Here is a 17,856-nt window from a genome sequence, read left to right as displayed (position 1 = left end):
ATTTCTTGACTGATGTTGTTGTTGTCATTTATTATTGAGCCTAGGTAGGGAAAAGTGGAGGCATATTTGTAGGTATGGTTGTCTACCTTCAGATTCTCATGTTCATTCGATTTTGTGCACTCCATATATTTTGTTTTACTTTCATTTATATATAGACCAAACGTAGCAGCTTCTCGTTTCAGTTCTATAACTTTTTCGCTCAATACCCTTTTGTTGCGGCTTATTATGGCAACATCATCCGCATATGCGCATATTTGCATAGATCTTGTATTAATACAGCCGTTTACATCCAGTTTTCTAACAACAGCTTCTAAAGTTAGATCAAAAAGTGTTGTTGATAAGGCATCCCCTTGTCTAACTCCATTTTCAATCTCAAAGGCCTGCGTCATATCTCCATCTATTCTCACCATGGATTTGGAACCCTTCAGAGTCATTCGTATAAGTTTAACCAACTTATTGGGTATCCCTAACATAGATAGTTGCTTTAACATCTTTTGTCGATCTACTCCATCAAACGCCTGTTTGAAATCGATATACAAGTTGTAAATAGGTATGTTATATTCAACACATTTTTCATGTATACCTCTTAACATATGTATTTGGTCTATAGTTGACCTCTTTGGTCTGAAGCCACATTGGTATTCACCAATAATCTCCTCCGAAAACGATTCCAGGCGGCTATATATAATTCCTGATAATATCTTGTAGATGACATTTAAAACTGTTATGCCCCTATAATTTTTGCAGAGTCGTTTGTCTCCCCCTTTGTACATAGGAAGTATGATTCCCACTTTCCAATCTTCTGGGATGACTTCTAGTGTCCATATGCGGTCGATTAGTTTATGGATACGCCTCCATAGCGCATGTCCACCATTCTTTATCAGTTCTGCAGTTATTCCATCTGTGCCAGGTGCTTTGTTATTTTTTAGATGTTTTATGACGTTTATCGTTTCTTCCAATGTTGGTTGCTCAACTAGTTGTTCTGCTGTGTGGTGAATTATCTCTTCATCTTCGTTTTGTTCTTTTTCTGGGTTTAACAGCTCTTGAAAATGCTCCTTCCACCTTTTCATTATTTCCTCTTTCTCGCTGATAATTGCCCCATTTTTGTCCTTGCAGACTGTTGATCTTGTTTATTATTAGAGCATTATTACAGAAATTATTACAGCATTATCTAACATTATCGAAAAAATACTTATGATCAATTCATATAGGTGATTTTTGGTAGTTCCATTTAGACGTATTCGAGAAAAAAAGACGTATTAGAGACCTATGGCCTGAGCAAGCAATTTCAGATTCGATGATAAGTCACCAGAGGTAGAAGGAAAAGAGCGCCTTACGCTGACCTGCATAGGATATCGTGTTGCTTGTATCCAGGACTTCCACACGACAATCACTTTGCTGATAGTTGTGCCCCTATCGCGCGGGGGAAAGGTATGGTCTGGAGCATTGGGGCGAAGTGGAGTACAAGAGTGAATCCTCCTCACCTTAATGAATTGTAACACCCGAGTGACATTCTTAAGGAGTGTACAAGTCTCAGAGGCTGGGTTAAATTAAATTGCTTGCTTGCTTACACGTTCTCATAGACTTTTCATTTATAAAGGAAAAAAAATAATAAGACAATAACAGAAATTTTTGAACCACACTTTTTGATACTTTTTTCAACAGTAAATCTTGTAATTTTCAGTAATTTCAAATTTTTTTATATTAATATTGTTATTTTTGTTATTATTCTTTTGCTAGTTTGTTTTTAATATTTTTTAAATTGTTTTTTTTTAATTGAATAAGTAATTTTGTAAATAGGGATTGTATCTTCTGAAAATAAAGTATATAGGGTAGATGGGTGTAAAAACACGCACGGGGAAAAAAACGCACCTCATTTAACTTTGCCACCAATGTTCAGTTTGAACCGATTTTAGTTACAAATGTTTGTCAACAGTGTGCCATATGTGTTGTTCCAAATCTAAAGCTGATTCAAGGCGTTGTTTACAAACTATGAGGTAAATATTATTTTTTAATATTACACTGTAATATTGGCATAAAATTAATTTGTGATAAAATCAAATTGGCATTTTTCGTTGAATTAGTTTATTCGAGTTGATTGTGGGTTATTATGTTAAGAGTTTTCGATTGAGGTTAGGTCTTTAAAATCTCAACAGATGGTTTTGACAGTGTTGCCGAATGGGGCAAAAATGCGCGAGAGTTATAGGGCAAAACTTCGAATGGTGTCTAGTCTTTCGGCAGATTTAAAGCAGTTCTAAGCAAGATCCAAGAAAACGACAAGAAACGAATGATGCTGAAGTCATTGCGTTTTTTAATTTACTCTTATTGTGTAAGAAACCGTATTGAGCATCCATTTCCACCTGTAAATCAGTTGGCTGGTCGGGACTTCACTAGATCTTTCATGAAAATTAACCGACTATCTTTAGGCTTTCCACGAAAAACAAGTATTGCTAGAACCATGGGCTTCAATAGAGTGTAACTAGCTCGGTATTTTGAAATTTCAGAGAACACTATAAAAAAATATGTTACCTTTCAACCGTATCTATAACGTCAATAAAACGGGCATTCAGACAGTCCCAAACCATCTGCCCAAATCTGTTGCCCCAGTTGGAAAAAGAGATGTAGCAAAAGCTGTAGTTGCCGAGCAAAGACAAACAGTTACGGCTGTTTTCTATATAAGTGCAACTGGTCACCACGCCCCTGCATTTTTCTTATTTGCTCGAAAACGGATAAATCTTCTTCTAATCAAAAACGGACCCACTGCCTGTTACTGATAGTGGTTACATGAACACTCCCACCTTTATCAAGTACCTGGAGCATTTTAAAAAACATACAAGTCCAACAGAGGAGAACCCCGTTCTTCTGTTTCTAGATAATCATGTATCGCACACAAGTCTTCAAGCAGTAACATTTGCAAAAGATAATTTCATCCATTTATTAAGTCTGCAACCACATAGCAGCCATAAGACCCAGCCACTTGATCGGGTATTTTTCAAACCATTAAAAGCTTATTATGAAAGCGTCGCTGACAGCTGGAGCAGTTTCCATCAAGGACAGGTTTTCTCCATTTACTATGTGGCTGGTCTCTTTTCCATAGCATTTGCAAAAACTGCTACTGTAGATATAGCAAGAGAGGGCTTTCGGTCTACAGGAAGTAACAGAGTAAGATATACAGTCCCTGGCCAAATTATTAGACGCACTCCTGTTTTTTAATAATTTGATGTTTTATTCGAGTTTATATGCAGTTCTTTCACATACAAACATACATGAAATGGATTTTTATTCAGGAAATTTATTATATATTTCGTATTTGTCATAAATGGCAACACCGTCTTAATCAATTCTTGCCGGAACGTAAACAAGTCTAAACCTGCTCATATCGCGTTCGCAGGTGCTTTAGTTGCGAACGTGTCTCTGTGACTTTATGTGCTGTGTTTGTTTATTAAACAGTTTTATATTTTTATTATTAGAGTTTAAATAATCTGTTTGTACGCTTTCATCATGGGTAAAAAACGCGATCTTTCACCACGTAAAAAAGCTGAGATAAAGGCCCTAGTGAATACTAAAATATTTTCAAACCGCGAAATATCACGAAGGTTAAAGGTTTCTGAAGCTGGTGTAAGACGCATAAAGAAGAAGATTGAATTAGGGAAAGAATTGAGCCCAAAACGAAAGAAAAAATGCGGCAGAAAGAATATTTTCACTCCAAGGTCAGAAAGATCTTTAAAGAAAATTTGACTGGAAAACAGATTTGCTACCACAAAATTGATAAAATCGCAACTCCAAGATGTCAATGTGAATGCTTCTGAACGTACTGTGCGAAGAAAATTAAAAGATTTGGGTTTTATGGCCTGCCGCCCTGCTAGAAAGCCCAAGTTAACACCTGCAATGAAAGCAAAGTGTCTGAATTGGGCCAAACAGTTGCATGATAAAGATGTGGACTTCTGGAGGTCGGTAAGTTCATAATTTCTTGCATAATATTTCCTATTTCTTTCACAAATAATGCATTTAACCATTTAACCAACATAAACACCAGCACATATTTTTTTTCCATTGTTGACAGGTCTGCTGCAGTGAAGAAAGCACATTTGAAATTTTGCAAAACAAAAAGCTCAGTTTGTGCGTCGTCGTCATGGAGAAAAGTTTCATCCTGACTGTGTTGTTCAGACTGTAAAGCACCCTACAAAAGTGATGATTTGGTCAGTCATTAGCGGCAAGGGTACTGGACGTCTGTACGTGGTAAAAGGAATGATGCGGCAAGACCAGTACAAAGATGTCTTGCAAAGGCGGTTGATTCCGCAGCTGAGATGGGGCTCCCTGCCATACAGAAAGGTCTGTCAAAGCTTTTTTGGCAGAACAAAATATCTCTTTGTTGGATTGGCCGGGTAATAGCCCCGATATGAACCCCATAGAAAACGTTTGGGAGTTGATGAAAAGAGAAGTGGCTAAAGACACGATTACAAACAAAACGCAGCTCTTAGAAAGAATAATTTACGTGTGGAATCATCATCCTCAAATGCAAGACAGTGCAGGCTTGCATTGATAGTATGCCGCGCTGAATTAAAGCTCTAATAGAGGCTAAAGGTGGCTCAACAAAATATTAACACTTAATTGTCGTTATTTCTGTTTTCTTTCAAGAGTCAATAAATACATATTTGTTCATTAATAATGATGTTTTATTGGTAATAAAATATAGACAATTAAATGGACAACCAAATAATATACATTGTTTCTGGTATATTAAAAAAAACTATTTAGTATCAGCTCATAATTAACATTTTTTATAAAATCTTATAGTGCGTCTAATAATTTGGCCAGGGACTGTAGGTGAAGATTCAGACGAAGGTAATGTTTTTATCCAGTTTCAGAAAGAAGAAGAAGAAGAACATGCGATAGAGCCCCAGCCGTCATCAAAACCGGAAGTCAGAATTTCAGTATCTGGTCCTTCAAATATTGAAAACGTTACTGACACAAAAGAGTCCCAGCCGTCATCAAAATCAGAACAGTCAGTAATTTTACCTTCAGACATTATTCCCTTTCCAAGAATTAAGATAAAAAGGAAACGAACCAGGAAAAAATTGAAGTCAACCCTACTAACATCGACACCTAATAAGGAGCGACTTTTAGAGGAACAAGAAGAAAAGAAGGAAGCAGAAAAAGAGAAGGAGAGGAAAGTATATAAGTGAAGAATCAAAAGATCAAGTCTCAAAGTGCTAAAGTTCGTGCTGCCAAAAGAAAAGTTTTCGACAAATCATCATCTGATGAATCAGTAGCACTCTCCTATCAAGAAAGTATTGATTATTGTGACATTCATTTTTCCGATAACGATGAAGAGCCATTGATGTTGTACCAAATATTTTACCTGACGGTTTGTCGTAGTGAAGGTTTTTGGAAAAAAATCATATAGATTATTTGTCGTCAAAGTCAGAGAAGTAAATGATGATGCAATGCAATAAAATCCAGCACTTTCAGATTTTCAAATTCTCTGTCAGGATTCTCTGACGACCTCGGGGAATCCTTTAGGTTAACGTTTGTTTTTTTTTTCGATAGAGATTGGTTTCTTTTAAACGCCTACCATCTCTTTTAATTGAGGTTTTAGACATATTGTATAAAATATACATAATTATATAATATAGTAAATATACATATTTTATATTGCAAAGTATAAATACTTTTTTTTTAGTTATTAGTGAACTTATAGAACTAATGTCGATACTTAAAATGGAAAAACATAAATATTTAAGCTCTCCCGTAATAACATTGGAAAAGTTCTAAATTGTTATAATTTCTGAAGACGACAGGACATAAGAAACTGCGTGTTTTTGCCCCCAACTACCCTATTGATCAACCAATTGATTTATATTCCTAGAAAAATAACCACTTATTTAAGTTTATTTCCCTCGGCGTTTTAATTAATCCAATCCATTTTGGAAGTTTCGATTTAAATGTGGACTGATAAAACGAAGATACATCGCGGGGCTTTAAAGTCTTTCGAACGGAAAATCTAGGTAGAATGTGCCAGATTTTTTTTAAAATCGACAGAACATAAATTTTATCTAATATGTCGAAAACTAAAGGGAAAATTTTTCGAGTTTTATCTTTACGGGCAATATATCCAAGAGCTCAGCACCGAAAATATTCTTTTCGTCTTGGAAGACGGGCCGATAAAAGCTAACCTAACCAAGAATATGTTTGAGGATTTATTGTGAGCGTTCGTTATTTTTGTTGGCATGTTCCGTACAAAATAAAAAGATAAGGTTAAAAAAATTTTAATTCTTTTTAGAAAAGGAGCTTGAAATTAATATTTGATATTGATCGCACATGCTTTTAGCTCTAGAGTACCTGGCCAGATTATTAGGCCAAGGATTAAAAATTTGGAATTTTTTTTAATTAATAATTTTTATCACCAGGAATGGTATTATTTTTTCGCATAGCTACATTTAATATACACTCGCGATCATAAAATCCGGGTCACCTTGAAAATTTTAAGTTTTTTGAATATTTTTGGCTCTGGTGCAGTAATAACCTTTTTTTAGGCTAACGTATTTTTTATTTGTCATCAATATTTGTTTTGAAAGAAAAAACGGGGTTTTATTGTTTTTATTAAAAAAGCAGAAAACAAACCAAATTGTTAATAAAACAGACATACGAAAAAAAAATGGAAAATACAGAACGTGGTAAAAAATCAGTGAAATTTCAATGACTAATATCGTGTATTGCCTCCCCTTGCTCTAATAACCTCTTGCAGACGAGGGGGCATAATCTTAATTTTTCTCCGGATTACATGTTGTGGTATGTTATTCCACTTTCTCACTAACAGATCCTTAAGCTCCTGTGCGTTGTTAGGAGGAGGTGTATGGGTTTGAATACGTTTTTTTTAATCGTTCCAGAGATGTTCGATGAGATTCAGGTCCGGAAACCTACCTGGCCAGGGTAACCTCGTAATTCCAACCATGGCCAAGTATTGCATACTGATCCTGACAACGTGCCGTCGCGCGTTGTCCTGCATAAACACGGCGTCTTCTCCAAGCCCTGCCATGGTGGGCGTAACATGTGCTTCCAGAATCTCCGTAATGTACCTTCGTGCAGTTAAGGACCCATTTTCGATGAAGGGCAATTCTGTGCGGAAGTCGGAAGATACACCTCTTCAAGCCATGACCGAGCGTCCACCAAATGGCATTCTTGGAGCAATGCAAGCTCCAGATAGGCAGAAACGGGATTCATCTGAGAATAACAATTTACTCCAATCGTTAATTCCTCAATGCGCGTATTGTCGAGCAAAAGCTAGTCGTGCAACTCAATGCGCCCGACGAAGTGGCGGACCCGAGAAGATAGTCCAGAAGAACAAAGTCTTCTTCTGACTGTTGCAACGCTAACATTGCGATTTCGTACTTCCTGTAGACGATTTCGATGCATAATCGCAGTTGAGGCCCGGTTTTGTAAAGCCTGAATCACAAGGAAGCGGTCACTTCGTGCCGTGGTGGTCTTTTTCGTCCACAGCCAGGTCGTCTGGTTAACAAACCCGTCTCCTGAAAGCGTTGAAGCACTCGTTGAACCATAGAAAGGCTTACGCCGACAGTTCTTGCGACTTGCCGTTGAGTGTGAGCGTCTTCCACAAGCGCAACAATTTGTGCCATTTCAACAACAGTCAAAGGCAATTTTGGCAAAAAATAAACAATAATAAAGACTAATAATGACACTAACAAACACTAATGGTGGCAATAATAAACGTTTGGTCGTTGCGTTTGAACAGAAAGTCGAAGCACAAATGAGACATTTAAAACAAGCGGCAGTTAGAGGTACCGTTCATTTTGGGTGCACTTTTCCGCGAAATCGGCACTATTGGAATTCTTTGTTACAAAGGAAACCGCAACAATTCTCAGAAACATGCATTAGTTTGTATTTGTGTTATTATTATTTACGATAAAGGTCGTTAAAAATGAAATATCGGTGACTTTCAAGGTAACCCGGATTTTATGATCGCGAGTGTAGTATGGAAACATTATTGTATTATTTAAACGTTGGCAACACCGCCCTATCCGCCATTTCTAGACAGCATTGCGTCCTGTCAACTAGTAAGTGTGCATTTTATAACCTCAAATACTGTCTGTGAACATTTGAAACGGTTTTGACCTGAAATTTTATTGCAGAGATGAGTGATTTATCCTTTTTTTTATTATTTTAGATTATAAACATATGCAGTGAAGTTATTGGTATAAATAAGAGTATTATACATTTTTAGATGGGGAAAAACGCTAATATGTCACCAAAACGAGTAGGCCAGATATTTGGACTCCTAAAAGCTGGAAAAATGTCTCAAAATGAAATTAGCAGCAATGGTAGGAGTATCAAGAAGTTCTGTAAGGAATATAAAACTGCGTCTGGAGTCAGTTTGGATTCATATTCACATAAGAGGAAAAAATGTAACATATCGACAAAGCTACGCGAGTGTCTAGAAGTAAACTGTGTATATTCGTCAGTTTTAAGTTTTCTAAAATCAATAGGAATATACAACCAAATATAAACATCAGTGAGTGTAGAAATAAATGTGTAATAGTCCATGCTTCTATTAACCAATGTACTTAGTTTAACTCAGATTTATGTATGTAAAATCTATGTCAAAATCAGTATATAGTAGGTATCCATAAATGTAAAAAAATCGGTTGCCTGTAAAGTCGGTTTTACGGGCGAAGATTTTACGTGACAACGTCTTTTTCTCGGTAGAATATTTATTGATATGAATATTATTAAATTGCACAATAGGAACAAGGAATTGAATGAAAATAAGAATTGCATTACCGATTTATTAGGTATTTTATATATTATTTATATTTTATATATTATATTTTTATATATTATTTTATATATTATTTATTTTATATTATATTATTGATCTTATTATTTTCTACAAAATTTATTTGAAAATTTTTTCGATATATCAATAAGTTGCGGAGATATCGATCATTGAAGTTATTGTTTGCTACCAGTATTTTATATATTTATTTTTTTCAGTTATAAAAAATTACTATTTCCAATTGTGTCTACCAAGTATGGTCACATGTATTTGCCTACATATTAAATAATAATAAGTACAGATAATGTTATGTGACGTTCACTTCTGATTATATATATTTTAATATTTTTAATTTTAAAGAATCAATTTGAAAATCAAAACACTTATTCAGATCGAAGGTTCAAATTTTTGCTAAATAAATTTGAAATTAATTAAAATTTGTAAATGTAAATGGTAAAGTTGAAAATTAAATATTAAAGTTTGAAATACTTGCTAAACACAGTTAAATTCTAACTCCGCGCGTGGTGATTGGTCGGTTTAGTTCGTTTGTTTGGTCGCCCTGTTTTGACAGGTTAGAAGTTATAATTTGTTATTTTAAATGTTTGACTAGCAATACGCGCTGTTTCTTCTCAATCGACTGAATTACGATTGATTGCAGGGTGATTTAAACTAATAATTTACTTAACACTATCAACATTTGTCAATAGTATGACATAACCTATAAACTCAGTTTCTCAACTTTTGTGTCAATCTAACAATTAATCAATCAATCATAGTTTACGATAATGAAATATTAGTGTACAATTATTTACCTTTATTGTTGTAGTTGTTGTAAATGACGAATCTAAGCACTCCACATTTTCACTACAGACACAGCTGACGATACTTTCAACGATTTTCAACTTTAGCGATTCAACGCACCTAATTCTCTAGTGCCGCGCGCAGCGGACCGATCATGTTTGAGTGGGAGAGAGACGCAAGGCATTCGCCGGTCCGGCGGGCCTCTCTCTCGTTCGGCGACTCACTGTAACAGACGTGAGCGGGCGTTACACTTTTTCTTAAATGACTCCGAGCCACAACCTAATTTAAGACGTTGTCACGTCAAAAAAGATTGTAATACCGAGCGGCGCTAATAACCACATAGGTTGATGCGCCTTAATTGTAAATACAAAAAATATTATTTGTTTTATGTTTCAACAAATTTAATTTCAAATAAAAAAGATCCTAAAAGACTTCTTTACTGACACAAAATAAATAGTATCGTATCATTGTGTCCTCTCACAAGCCCTTCCGAACCGCTGCACTGCAGCTATTTCTTATTAAACTTTAAGCTTAGTGCAGCTATGCAATAAGGTCGGTATTTAATGATTAATCGGCCTGAAATGTTTTCTGAGTTCTTGCCAAGAATATGTAGAGTCCTCCGCAATGTCAGGCACTTGAAATTTAAGGCGATAAGTTACGGTAACCGAAAACAAAAGCTCGTTTATTTTCTATCGCAACTAGTTCGATACTCATCGAACTCATCGTGAAACCACACTAGCCGCCGATGCGAACCCTTAATTGTGAGAAAGTTGTCAAACTAATTACAACAAAAGAGGAGTAAAAAGAACAATGGTAATTAATGGAATAAACAGAGGCGGTCAGATAAGTACGTTAAGGAAACTAAATTAATGAAGTATATCAACACGTATTCACGTTATTGTATAATAATTGTAGCTTTGTTTTACTATGTTTCTATATACAGTGATGAGTGTCTTACCACCCGACAAAATAGCAGAAAGGATAGAAGACAGATTAAGTTGTGAGTTAGTCCGAGATAAGGCTAGTATTAAACGTGTCTGTTTGACTTCAGTCATAATTATACGGATGACCTCAAAAATATTTTATTTTAATAAATGATTAAATATATTAAGATATATTATAGTAAAAAACATTAATTAGTAGCGATTTTAAATTATAAATCTTTAAGTTTATTTAATAATAAAAATAACTCAACTGAAATATTTGACTAAACTAAAGGTCCGAAAACAATTATTGTATGTGAAATTGGAGTAATAGTTAGAGACGTTGTCTATTGACAAGAAGACTGGGGTTCAATTCACACCAAGGGTAAAATTTTTGTTTTACTCAATTAAAAATAATAGAAAATATGACACATATTAGGTAACAAGTTTTCGAAAAACTCATTATTTACAATTTATTCTTATTCCAATGTTATAAAATAGAAATACAAAATATTTCAAATTCAATTCCAGTTTTACAGTCTTCAGTTGTGAATGGAAAATAATCCATTGAAGACTGTTTAATGTCAAGTCCATCACTAAATTCTCAGTGTTAATATCAATTCCTCTGTACAGGTAATGATTTTCAAAACAATTGACGACATTGGAATGGATGCGCGCGAACAGCTACCTGCTTTATAGCTAACCAAATCACCAAGCCTTCAAGTTATCAAATAATAACACATCGAGAAGTGTTTTTTACGGTAAACAGAAACTTTTTATTGGAAAAACAATTCGTGAAAAGGATTTTAACGGTCGAGGAAAAAGTGCAAATTGTTGTCTGGCATGTGAATGGATGACATACGATGACATATGAATGATAATCAGACAACATGATTAGACAACAATTTGTAAATATGTTTCCAAATAGGCCGGCTCCAGCACGATCAACAATTCAGTCTATTATACGTAATTTTTTTACTTATGGATCCGTGTTCGCTTCAAGAGGAGTTCGCAGACGAAGGGAGGTAAATCCAGATTTGGAACTAAGGGACACTTTGATTTGTGCAAGTATTGAGCAAAATCCTACCCAATCAACATCTCGTCTCGGAGAACAATATGGAATTCCAAGATTTAGGGTAGGTGAAATTTTGTAAAGATATCGATACCGTCCCTATAAACTTCATAAATCCAACGAACAATTCCCTGGGGATCAATATAGACGTTTAGAATTTTGTCAAACTGCAATGGAAATGTCACATCAAGATGAACATTTTTTAGAGAACGTTTTGGAACTTCTGCAAAATGAAATTGTCCCAGCCCTTCGTAATTTACCAATACCTTTCGATTCCATATGGTTTCAACACGATGGTTGTCCTGCACATAATTCTCGCATCGTCAGTGAATATCTCAGTGCGACTTTTCCTAATCGATTGATTAGTGGCCACGGAGATATTTTCTGGCCTGCGATCTTGCACCTTGTGATTTTTTTATTTGGGGATATATTAAGTCCAAACTATATGAGAGATATAACGATGAGAACATCGTGCCTTGAACTCTGATCCATCAGACTTTTATAATTCTTTAGTGACAGTTTGGGTTATTGTGCTGCTGCTAATGAAGGCTTATTTGAACATATTGTAAATACGTTTATTTACAATATTTTTTTATTTTTGTAGAATTTTTACTTATTTAAACATCCTTTAAAAGTTCTTTTAATTTTGAAGAATTTTTACTTTATTTTCGAAAGTACGACGATACTGTTTTGTCAATAAGATTTTTTGTTTTAACTTTAAACACTTCTAATACTAGTAACGACTGACATAAATGTTTAATGATTCAAAGCAAAACGATCTTTACATAATTTCAAATTATTAAAAAAAAAAAAAGAAAACCACATGTGGGTTTTGAACTCTAATCGTCTGCGATGTCTGTGTCGCAATGTCGAATTCTTACCACTAATCCACGAAGGATTTATAATTGCTCCGTCATAAGAGTGTATGAAACTCCTCAAATCATAGTAGAAATTATTCTTGGTTAATAATTTAAAACTTTGGATTAAATAATCACTATTAATTAAATTATTTTATTCACATTTTTGCTTTATTGTGGTCAATCAGTTTTTACTTTATGCAAAATTAAAAAATGGAAATACGTCACGCATTCGACGTTACTCATAATAATTATGACCGAGGTGATTTAGCTCGAAGCTAACGTCTAAAGGTGTGAGACTATCGATAGTGATAATGTAATGTAATATAAATTATAGGTTTCTCCGATTATTTCTCACCTCTACGAGTTTCATCTCTTTTTATTTCACAAGGTAACTGTGTTTTCTATCTCTTACGTTAAAAAGCCGGGTGGTAAGACACTCATCACTGTATATGTTTTATAATGTTATTTGTCTCATATACAAAATTAGCCTATTGTTTTAAGTCGATATGTATGTAACAATCAGCTGTGAAAGTCATTGCGACTGGTCTTTCTTGTCGTATCATATTTTAGCATTACTCCTTATTTCTTTTGTAGACAAACGGTTTTCGTGTGATATGGATACCCAAAGTTCGTATCTAAATATTTAGTTTTTGAAACCAGCTGTGTTTTTACGTTACCTCATTCACCATTTCTAAAGCAATGTGGGTTATGAATAAGTACTGGTTTTTTGTATCTTTATCACGCGTATTTTAATTTGTAAATATTAGGGATTTATACAATCTTCTGCATGTATAAATAATTTTTTAATGATTTTATTTTTTAATAGAGATTAATAGTGGTCTTGGATTCCATTCGATCTCATTCGATTCGATTCCATTCCATTCGATTCCGTTCGATTAGATTCTATTCGATTAACAGGATGTCAACATAACATCTAGGGCAAAATGCTGTTTAAATTTTAATAAACATATTGACATACATATATGATAATAATATACATGAAATATAAAAGTTATACATTCCGGGATTTGAATGAATAGATTCCTTGAGGGGGAAAGTGGTTTTCAGGATTACCTTAGATTATACAATTTTCCTGTATCTGATAACTGGTAGTCTTTAATATAAATAAAACTAACGTACTGGGGCCTGATGATGGGGTATACTGTAAGTCTTGAAACCGGTAGCCCAAAATTTATTATCATCAAATAATAAGAACTACTTAAGATTGTGAGTATTGACTCACTTTCCATATACTAGTAGGTATTATGGACTCACAACGGCAACCTTTTCATCATTTAATTAATTATTTACGCATGGAACTGGGTTTACTGCTCCACGCAGTGTGTGGTAGCACGACCTCTCGTTTCATTGCGTTTCGTTGCGTTTCTTTTGTTTTTATTTTTCACACCTCTGCGTGATCCTTTTCACCAATCAATGCATTTGATCTGTAGCCCGCGATAAAAAACTATGATTATAACCTAAAAGGGAGTTAATTATGGCGGTATTACATTTCGTCTAAGAATGTAGCAGATATTTTATATCCATTTTCACCTGCAAATAGCTAAATTTGTAATATCAAGTATTTGCTTAGTATAAGGAAAACATGTGCTCTTTAAAACTTTTTTAAGATAAACGAAAATTAATTAGAAAATAGTAAACCATGCTTTATAAATAAAACATAAAAACCATGCCAAAAGAATAAAAAAAGTGAATTCGATTTGCTTTCAGGAAATATAATGCTTAAGAATTTTCATAAATTGCTTAAAATTGATTTAAATCATGTAGTAAAAGAATTATATTAACAGCGTATTTTAATATATATTTCTTCAAAAATGAGCTATTCTGACGAACTTTTCAGATTTGTTTGTCGTGTTGGATCAATTCACTGGTTTTACTTTCGGTACATCTGTTTCTAGTCCTGACAAAATCATGGCTTTGTTAGCCAATTGGCTCCAAGCAGCTCTATCCAGTAGTGTATAAATTGTAGATGTATTTTAAAATAGCGCGCCATTTCCAACCTCTTATTTGTATAGCACAGCATATCCGATGTGTGGACGTGTGCTGTGCTGAAAAGAAAAACGATGGCGAAATCGTTCGATAACGTGTAACGTGTGTGTAAATAAAATTCAACTCAAATCATAGTTTCTACTAATCAATGCACATTTACTGAAGTGTTTCACCCCCTCTACATGGTCCTTCGAGCCGGATGCATTAGTTGTATGTATGTATTAAATTTCAGTGTTAATAATTAATATAATTAACAAAATTACCAGAAGAACAAAAGTGAATTCAACCTTTACAGTCGACCAAGTAAAGCTTTCTTCTTCAGAAATTCTTCATCAAGTAGTGCCTGTGACCGGTCTTATATTTCCAGTGTTCTTAAATCGCTTTAAACCAGGCCCTGCCATTGTATCTTGGGTCTCCCTTTTGTTCTTTCTCCTGCTGGTGTTCACTCCGTTAATCTTCTTTCATCTGCATATTTTGCTTTCCTGAATATATGTCCGTACGACCTAATCCTCTGTGCTTTTTTCTTTTCTTCCCTGGGTCCGTCTTCCCAAAACATCTCTATTATCACTGAAGTTAAATCTTTGTGTATTTACTGCCCATTGTTGTTTCCTATAATCAGTCTAGAACTTTTGCACCCTGTAGAAATTTGTACAGGTCCTTTGCTTGATGTGTCCTAAATATACCAGAGTCTCCTCTTGATTGCCCATATAGTTTTTATCTTTTGCGGTGCAGCTGATATACTATTTCGTGTCCGATCAACATTCCTGTTACTGATCTCAGTTTGTTTCTGCCCATATGGAGCAGAGTTTCTATTCTTTTTGTACATGGTAGACCAATGAAGCGTTTGCCATGTGTGTGTTTTGCGATTCTCTCCCAATATTGCTCATGACTTCCTCAGATCCAGTTCTCTACAGCCCTACGTACTGCAGCCTTTGGTACTTCCAAAGTCACAGCCGATCTGTTTGATTCATTTTATCTTCAAGCCTTCGATGCCCTCGTATCCAGACAAGCTCGGACGTCATTTCCAGACACGACAGTGCCTTCAGTGCCGCTCGACTGTCAGATTTTGATCATTGGATCTGCTCTTTTTCAAGTCTTCAAGTGCTCCCTCATTATTTTCCTTTGAAATTGCAGTATCGCATAATTATCTGCTTGGAAAATGGTGCAGTTTCCCTCCAAGGTAAAGCTAGCGCTAATTCTTGGATTTTTGGAGTAGATTCAAATTAAGTAATAGATAATTTTTATCTTTTAATCTTTTTATTTGCACATAGTGGCTGCATGACCTTGTAGTATTCTTTGCCGTATTTGAGTTGTTTCGTTACTTCCATGCCGTAGTATCCCAAGGTATTTAAATATTTCTACATCTTTAAAGTCATACTGATTAATTTTGAATGAAGATTATTGTAGTTTGTTCTTCCTTCTACAATGCATATATTTCTTTTTCTGTTCATTTACCTCGAATCCTTTTTGTTTTGATTTTTTTTCTATTATGTTGAATATTCTCTTCAGTTCTTCTTTGTCCCTTGCTGATATCAATACGTCATCTGCATACACTATTAGTTGTGCCGCCTTACTGTAAATCGTTCTTAACACGTTTGTTGAGATAATAATACTATCCAACACCATTATACAGTAAGGCTGATAGCGCATCCTCTTGTCTAACTCCTCTTTTAATGTTAATATCTTCTTTCTCAGCCTGATTTTATATCCTTGCTGCTCTGGCATCCTTCATCGTCAAGTCGTATCAGTTTTGAAAGGTTTTTGGTGTTCCTATTTGATTTGAACGTCTATCGAAGGCCTGTTTATAATCTATGGAGAGCATGTGTGTCTCTATACCATATTCGTAACATTTCCCATTTGTTTCGAATTAAAAAAACAGTTGTCAGCGTGAACAATACTACCTGAAATTGTAGATAAATCAGATTTGGCTATGTCAACAGTTGAGATCCGACGTTAAGGTGATATTTCGGTTAGGTAGTCTAAGGTGTGCATGTGATATAGACAAACGATTACTAGTACAAATTAATGTACCTGTTGTAATAGTTTAGGAACCATCGCAGCAAATCAGAACGAAAGACTGGAAAGCCTTTATGGAGCTAGTAATATAGAAAATGTTGCGAAAATGAAAAGACAATTTAATCACAAGTTTGGTTTTCTTACAAATCTTCCTGATGAAAGGTAATCGTTGAAACACGTGTGAAAGAATGTTGAAAGACTCAAATTGAATCGAAACGCAACTGTCTATATTTATTTCACAATTAAATATGTTGATGACAAGTTTACTAAGACTTCTTAATTTCCAATAAAATCAAAAATTGAACGTACTAGTTTCTAATAAAGCTAAATCAAATACAAAACTATTATTTTTATAATATAAAAAATACGATATAAAATAAATTATTATTTCCTGTAAGCAATAGAATGTAAAAACGGCACGCTAACAAGTATCCATTGATCTACCTGTAGCGTATCCAGGTTCAGAACTAGAATCGTCGTCTGAAAAGCTGAGTTGTGGTTGGTGGTACTCGACGCAAGCGTGATGGTGATAAAAATGGTGCGGTACCGCATATTCCACAGCGGTGTGCCGACTTCCTACCCTATAGATTAGTACATTAATATTGAAATGAAACTTTTACCACAACTAAACACATACGAGACAGATGTGTTGGTGTGTGGAAGATAATTATATTTTGCCTTCAATATATTAACTACAAATTACCAAAAAAACTTTTTCTTTAGTAAAATTAATTTTACCAACTTCTATTAAATTGAGAGAAACTGAGAGTTTAATAAATATTTTACTGGCTAAAGTAAAGAGATGTCAATATTTTTGAGAAACGTTCCTGGAGAGACTTTGTAGGTCTCTATATTTACTACAATGTGACTTCTTTCATCGCTTAATTAATGCTTAAAACAGTACCTTCAATGAAATGTAAACAATTGTTTACGTAATGCAAAAAAATATAAGAAATCTGAAAAAATTTACAGACCTTTATCTTGAATAAAATGGCTGCAATGTAATTTTTTCGAATACACGCAAAAAGTAGAATTATACAGGGTGTCCCGGAAAATAGTGCGTTTCTTAACGATATGTGCAGATTTCAGCATTTAAAATAAAAAAGTCTTGTAACATTTTTTTATGAAGTTAACCGTTTTCAAAAAAAAATTATTAATTTTAATCCATTTGATTATTGTTCGCAGAAAAGGAAATACAGCCGGCAACGTTGCGTTCCTTGTTATTCTTCGTTAATTACTGTAAATCAGCTATCATGAATCAACGATCGTTAGGCATAATATGTATTGATACTGATAACAGTGATAGAGAAAAAGCATGTATTTCTTTTTATTAAATATTTAATAATTAAAGTTTGAATACTGTCTTTACTTACATGGAAAATT

General features: G+C 34.4%; 1 protein-coding gene across 2 annotated transcripts in view; it reads right to left on the bottom strand.

Annotated features, from left to right (window-relative positions):
- The window catches only part of aPKC (protein kinase C iota type), a 236,392-nt gene that overhangs the window by 143,348 nt on the left and 75,188 nt on the right, over positions 1-17,856 (bottom strand). Inside the window, exon 2 of one of the 2 annotated variants that reach the window (XM_072525240.1) lies at positions 16,918-17,054. The exons of the other annotated variant lie outside the window; for it this stretch is intronic. Within the exon in view, the coding sequence (XP_072381341.1) occupies positions 16,918-17,054 (137 nt within the window). The remainder of the gene's footprint in view (positions 1-16,917; positions 17,055-17,856) is intronic. 2 annotated transcript variants of the gene reach the window in all.

Source organism: Diabrotica undecimpunctata, chromosome 3, assembly GCF_040954645.1.
Source record: "Diabrotica undecimpunctata isolate CICGRU chromosome 3, icDiaUnde3, whole genome shotgun sequence".
NCBI lineage: Eukaryota > Metazoa > Arthropoda > Insecta > Coleoptera > Chrysomelidae > Diabrotica > Diabrotica undecimpunctata.
The sequence above is the reverse complement of the archived record's forward strand: the minus strand, read 5'-3'. Positions and strand labels throughout refer to the sequence as shown.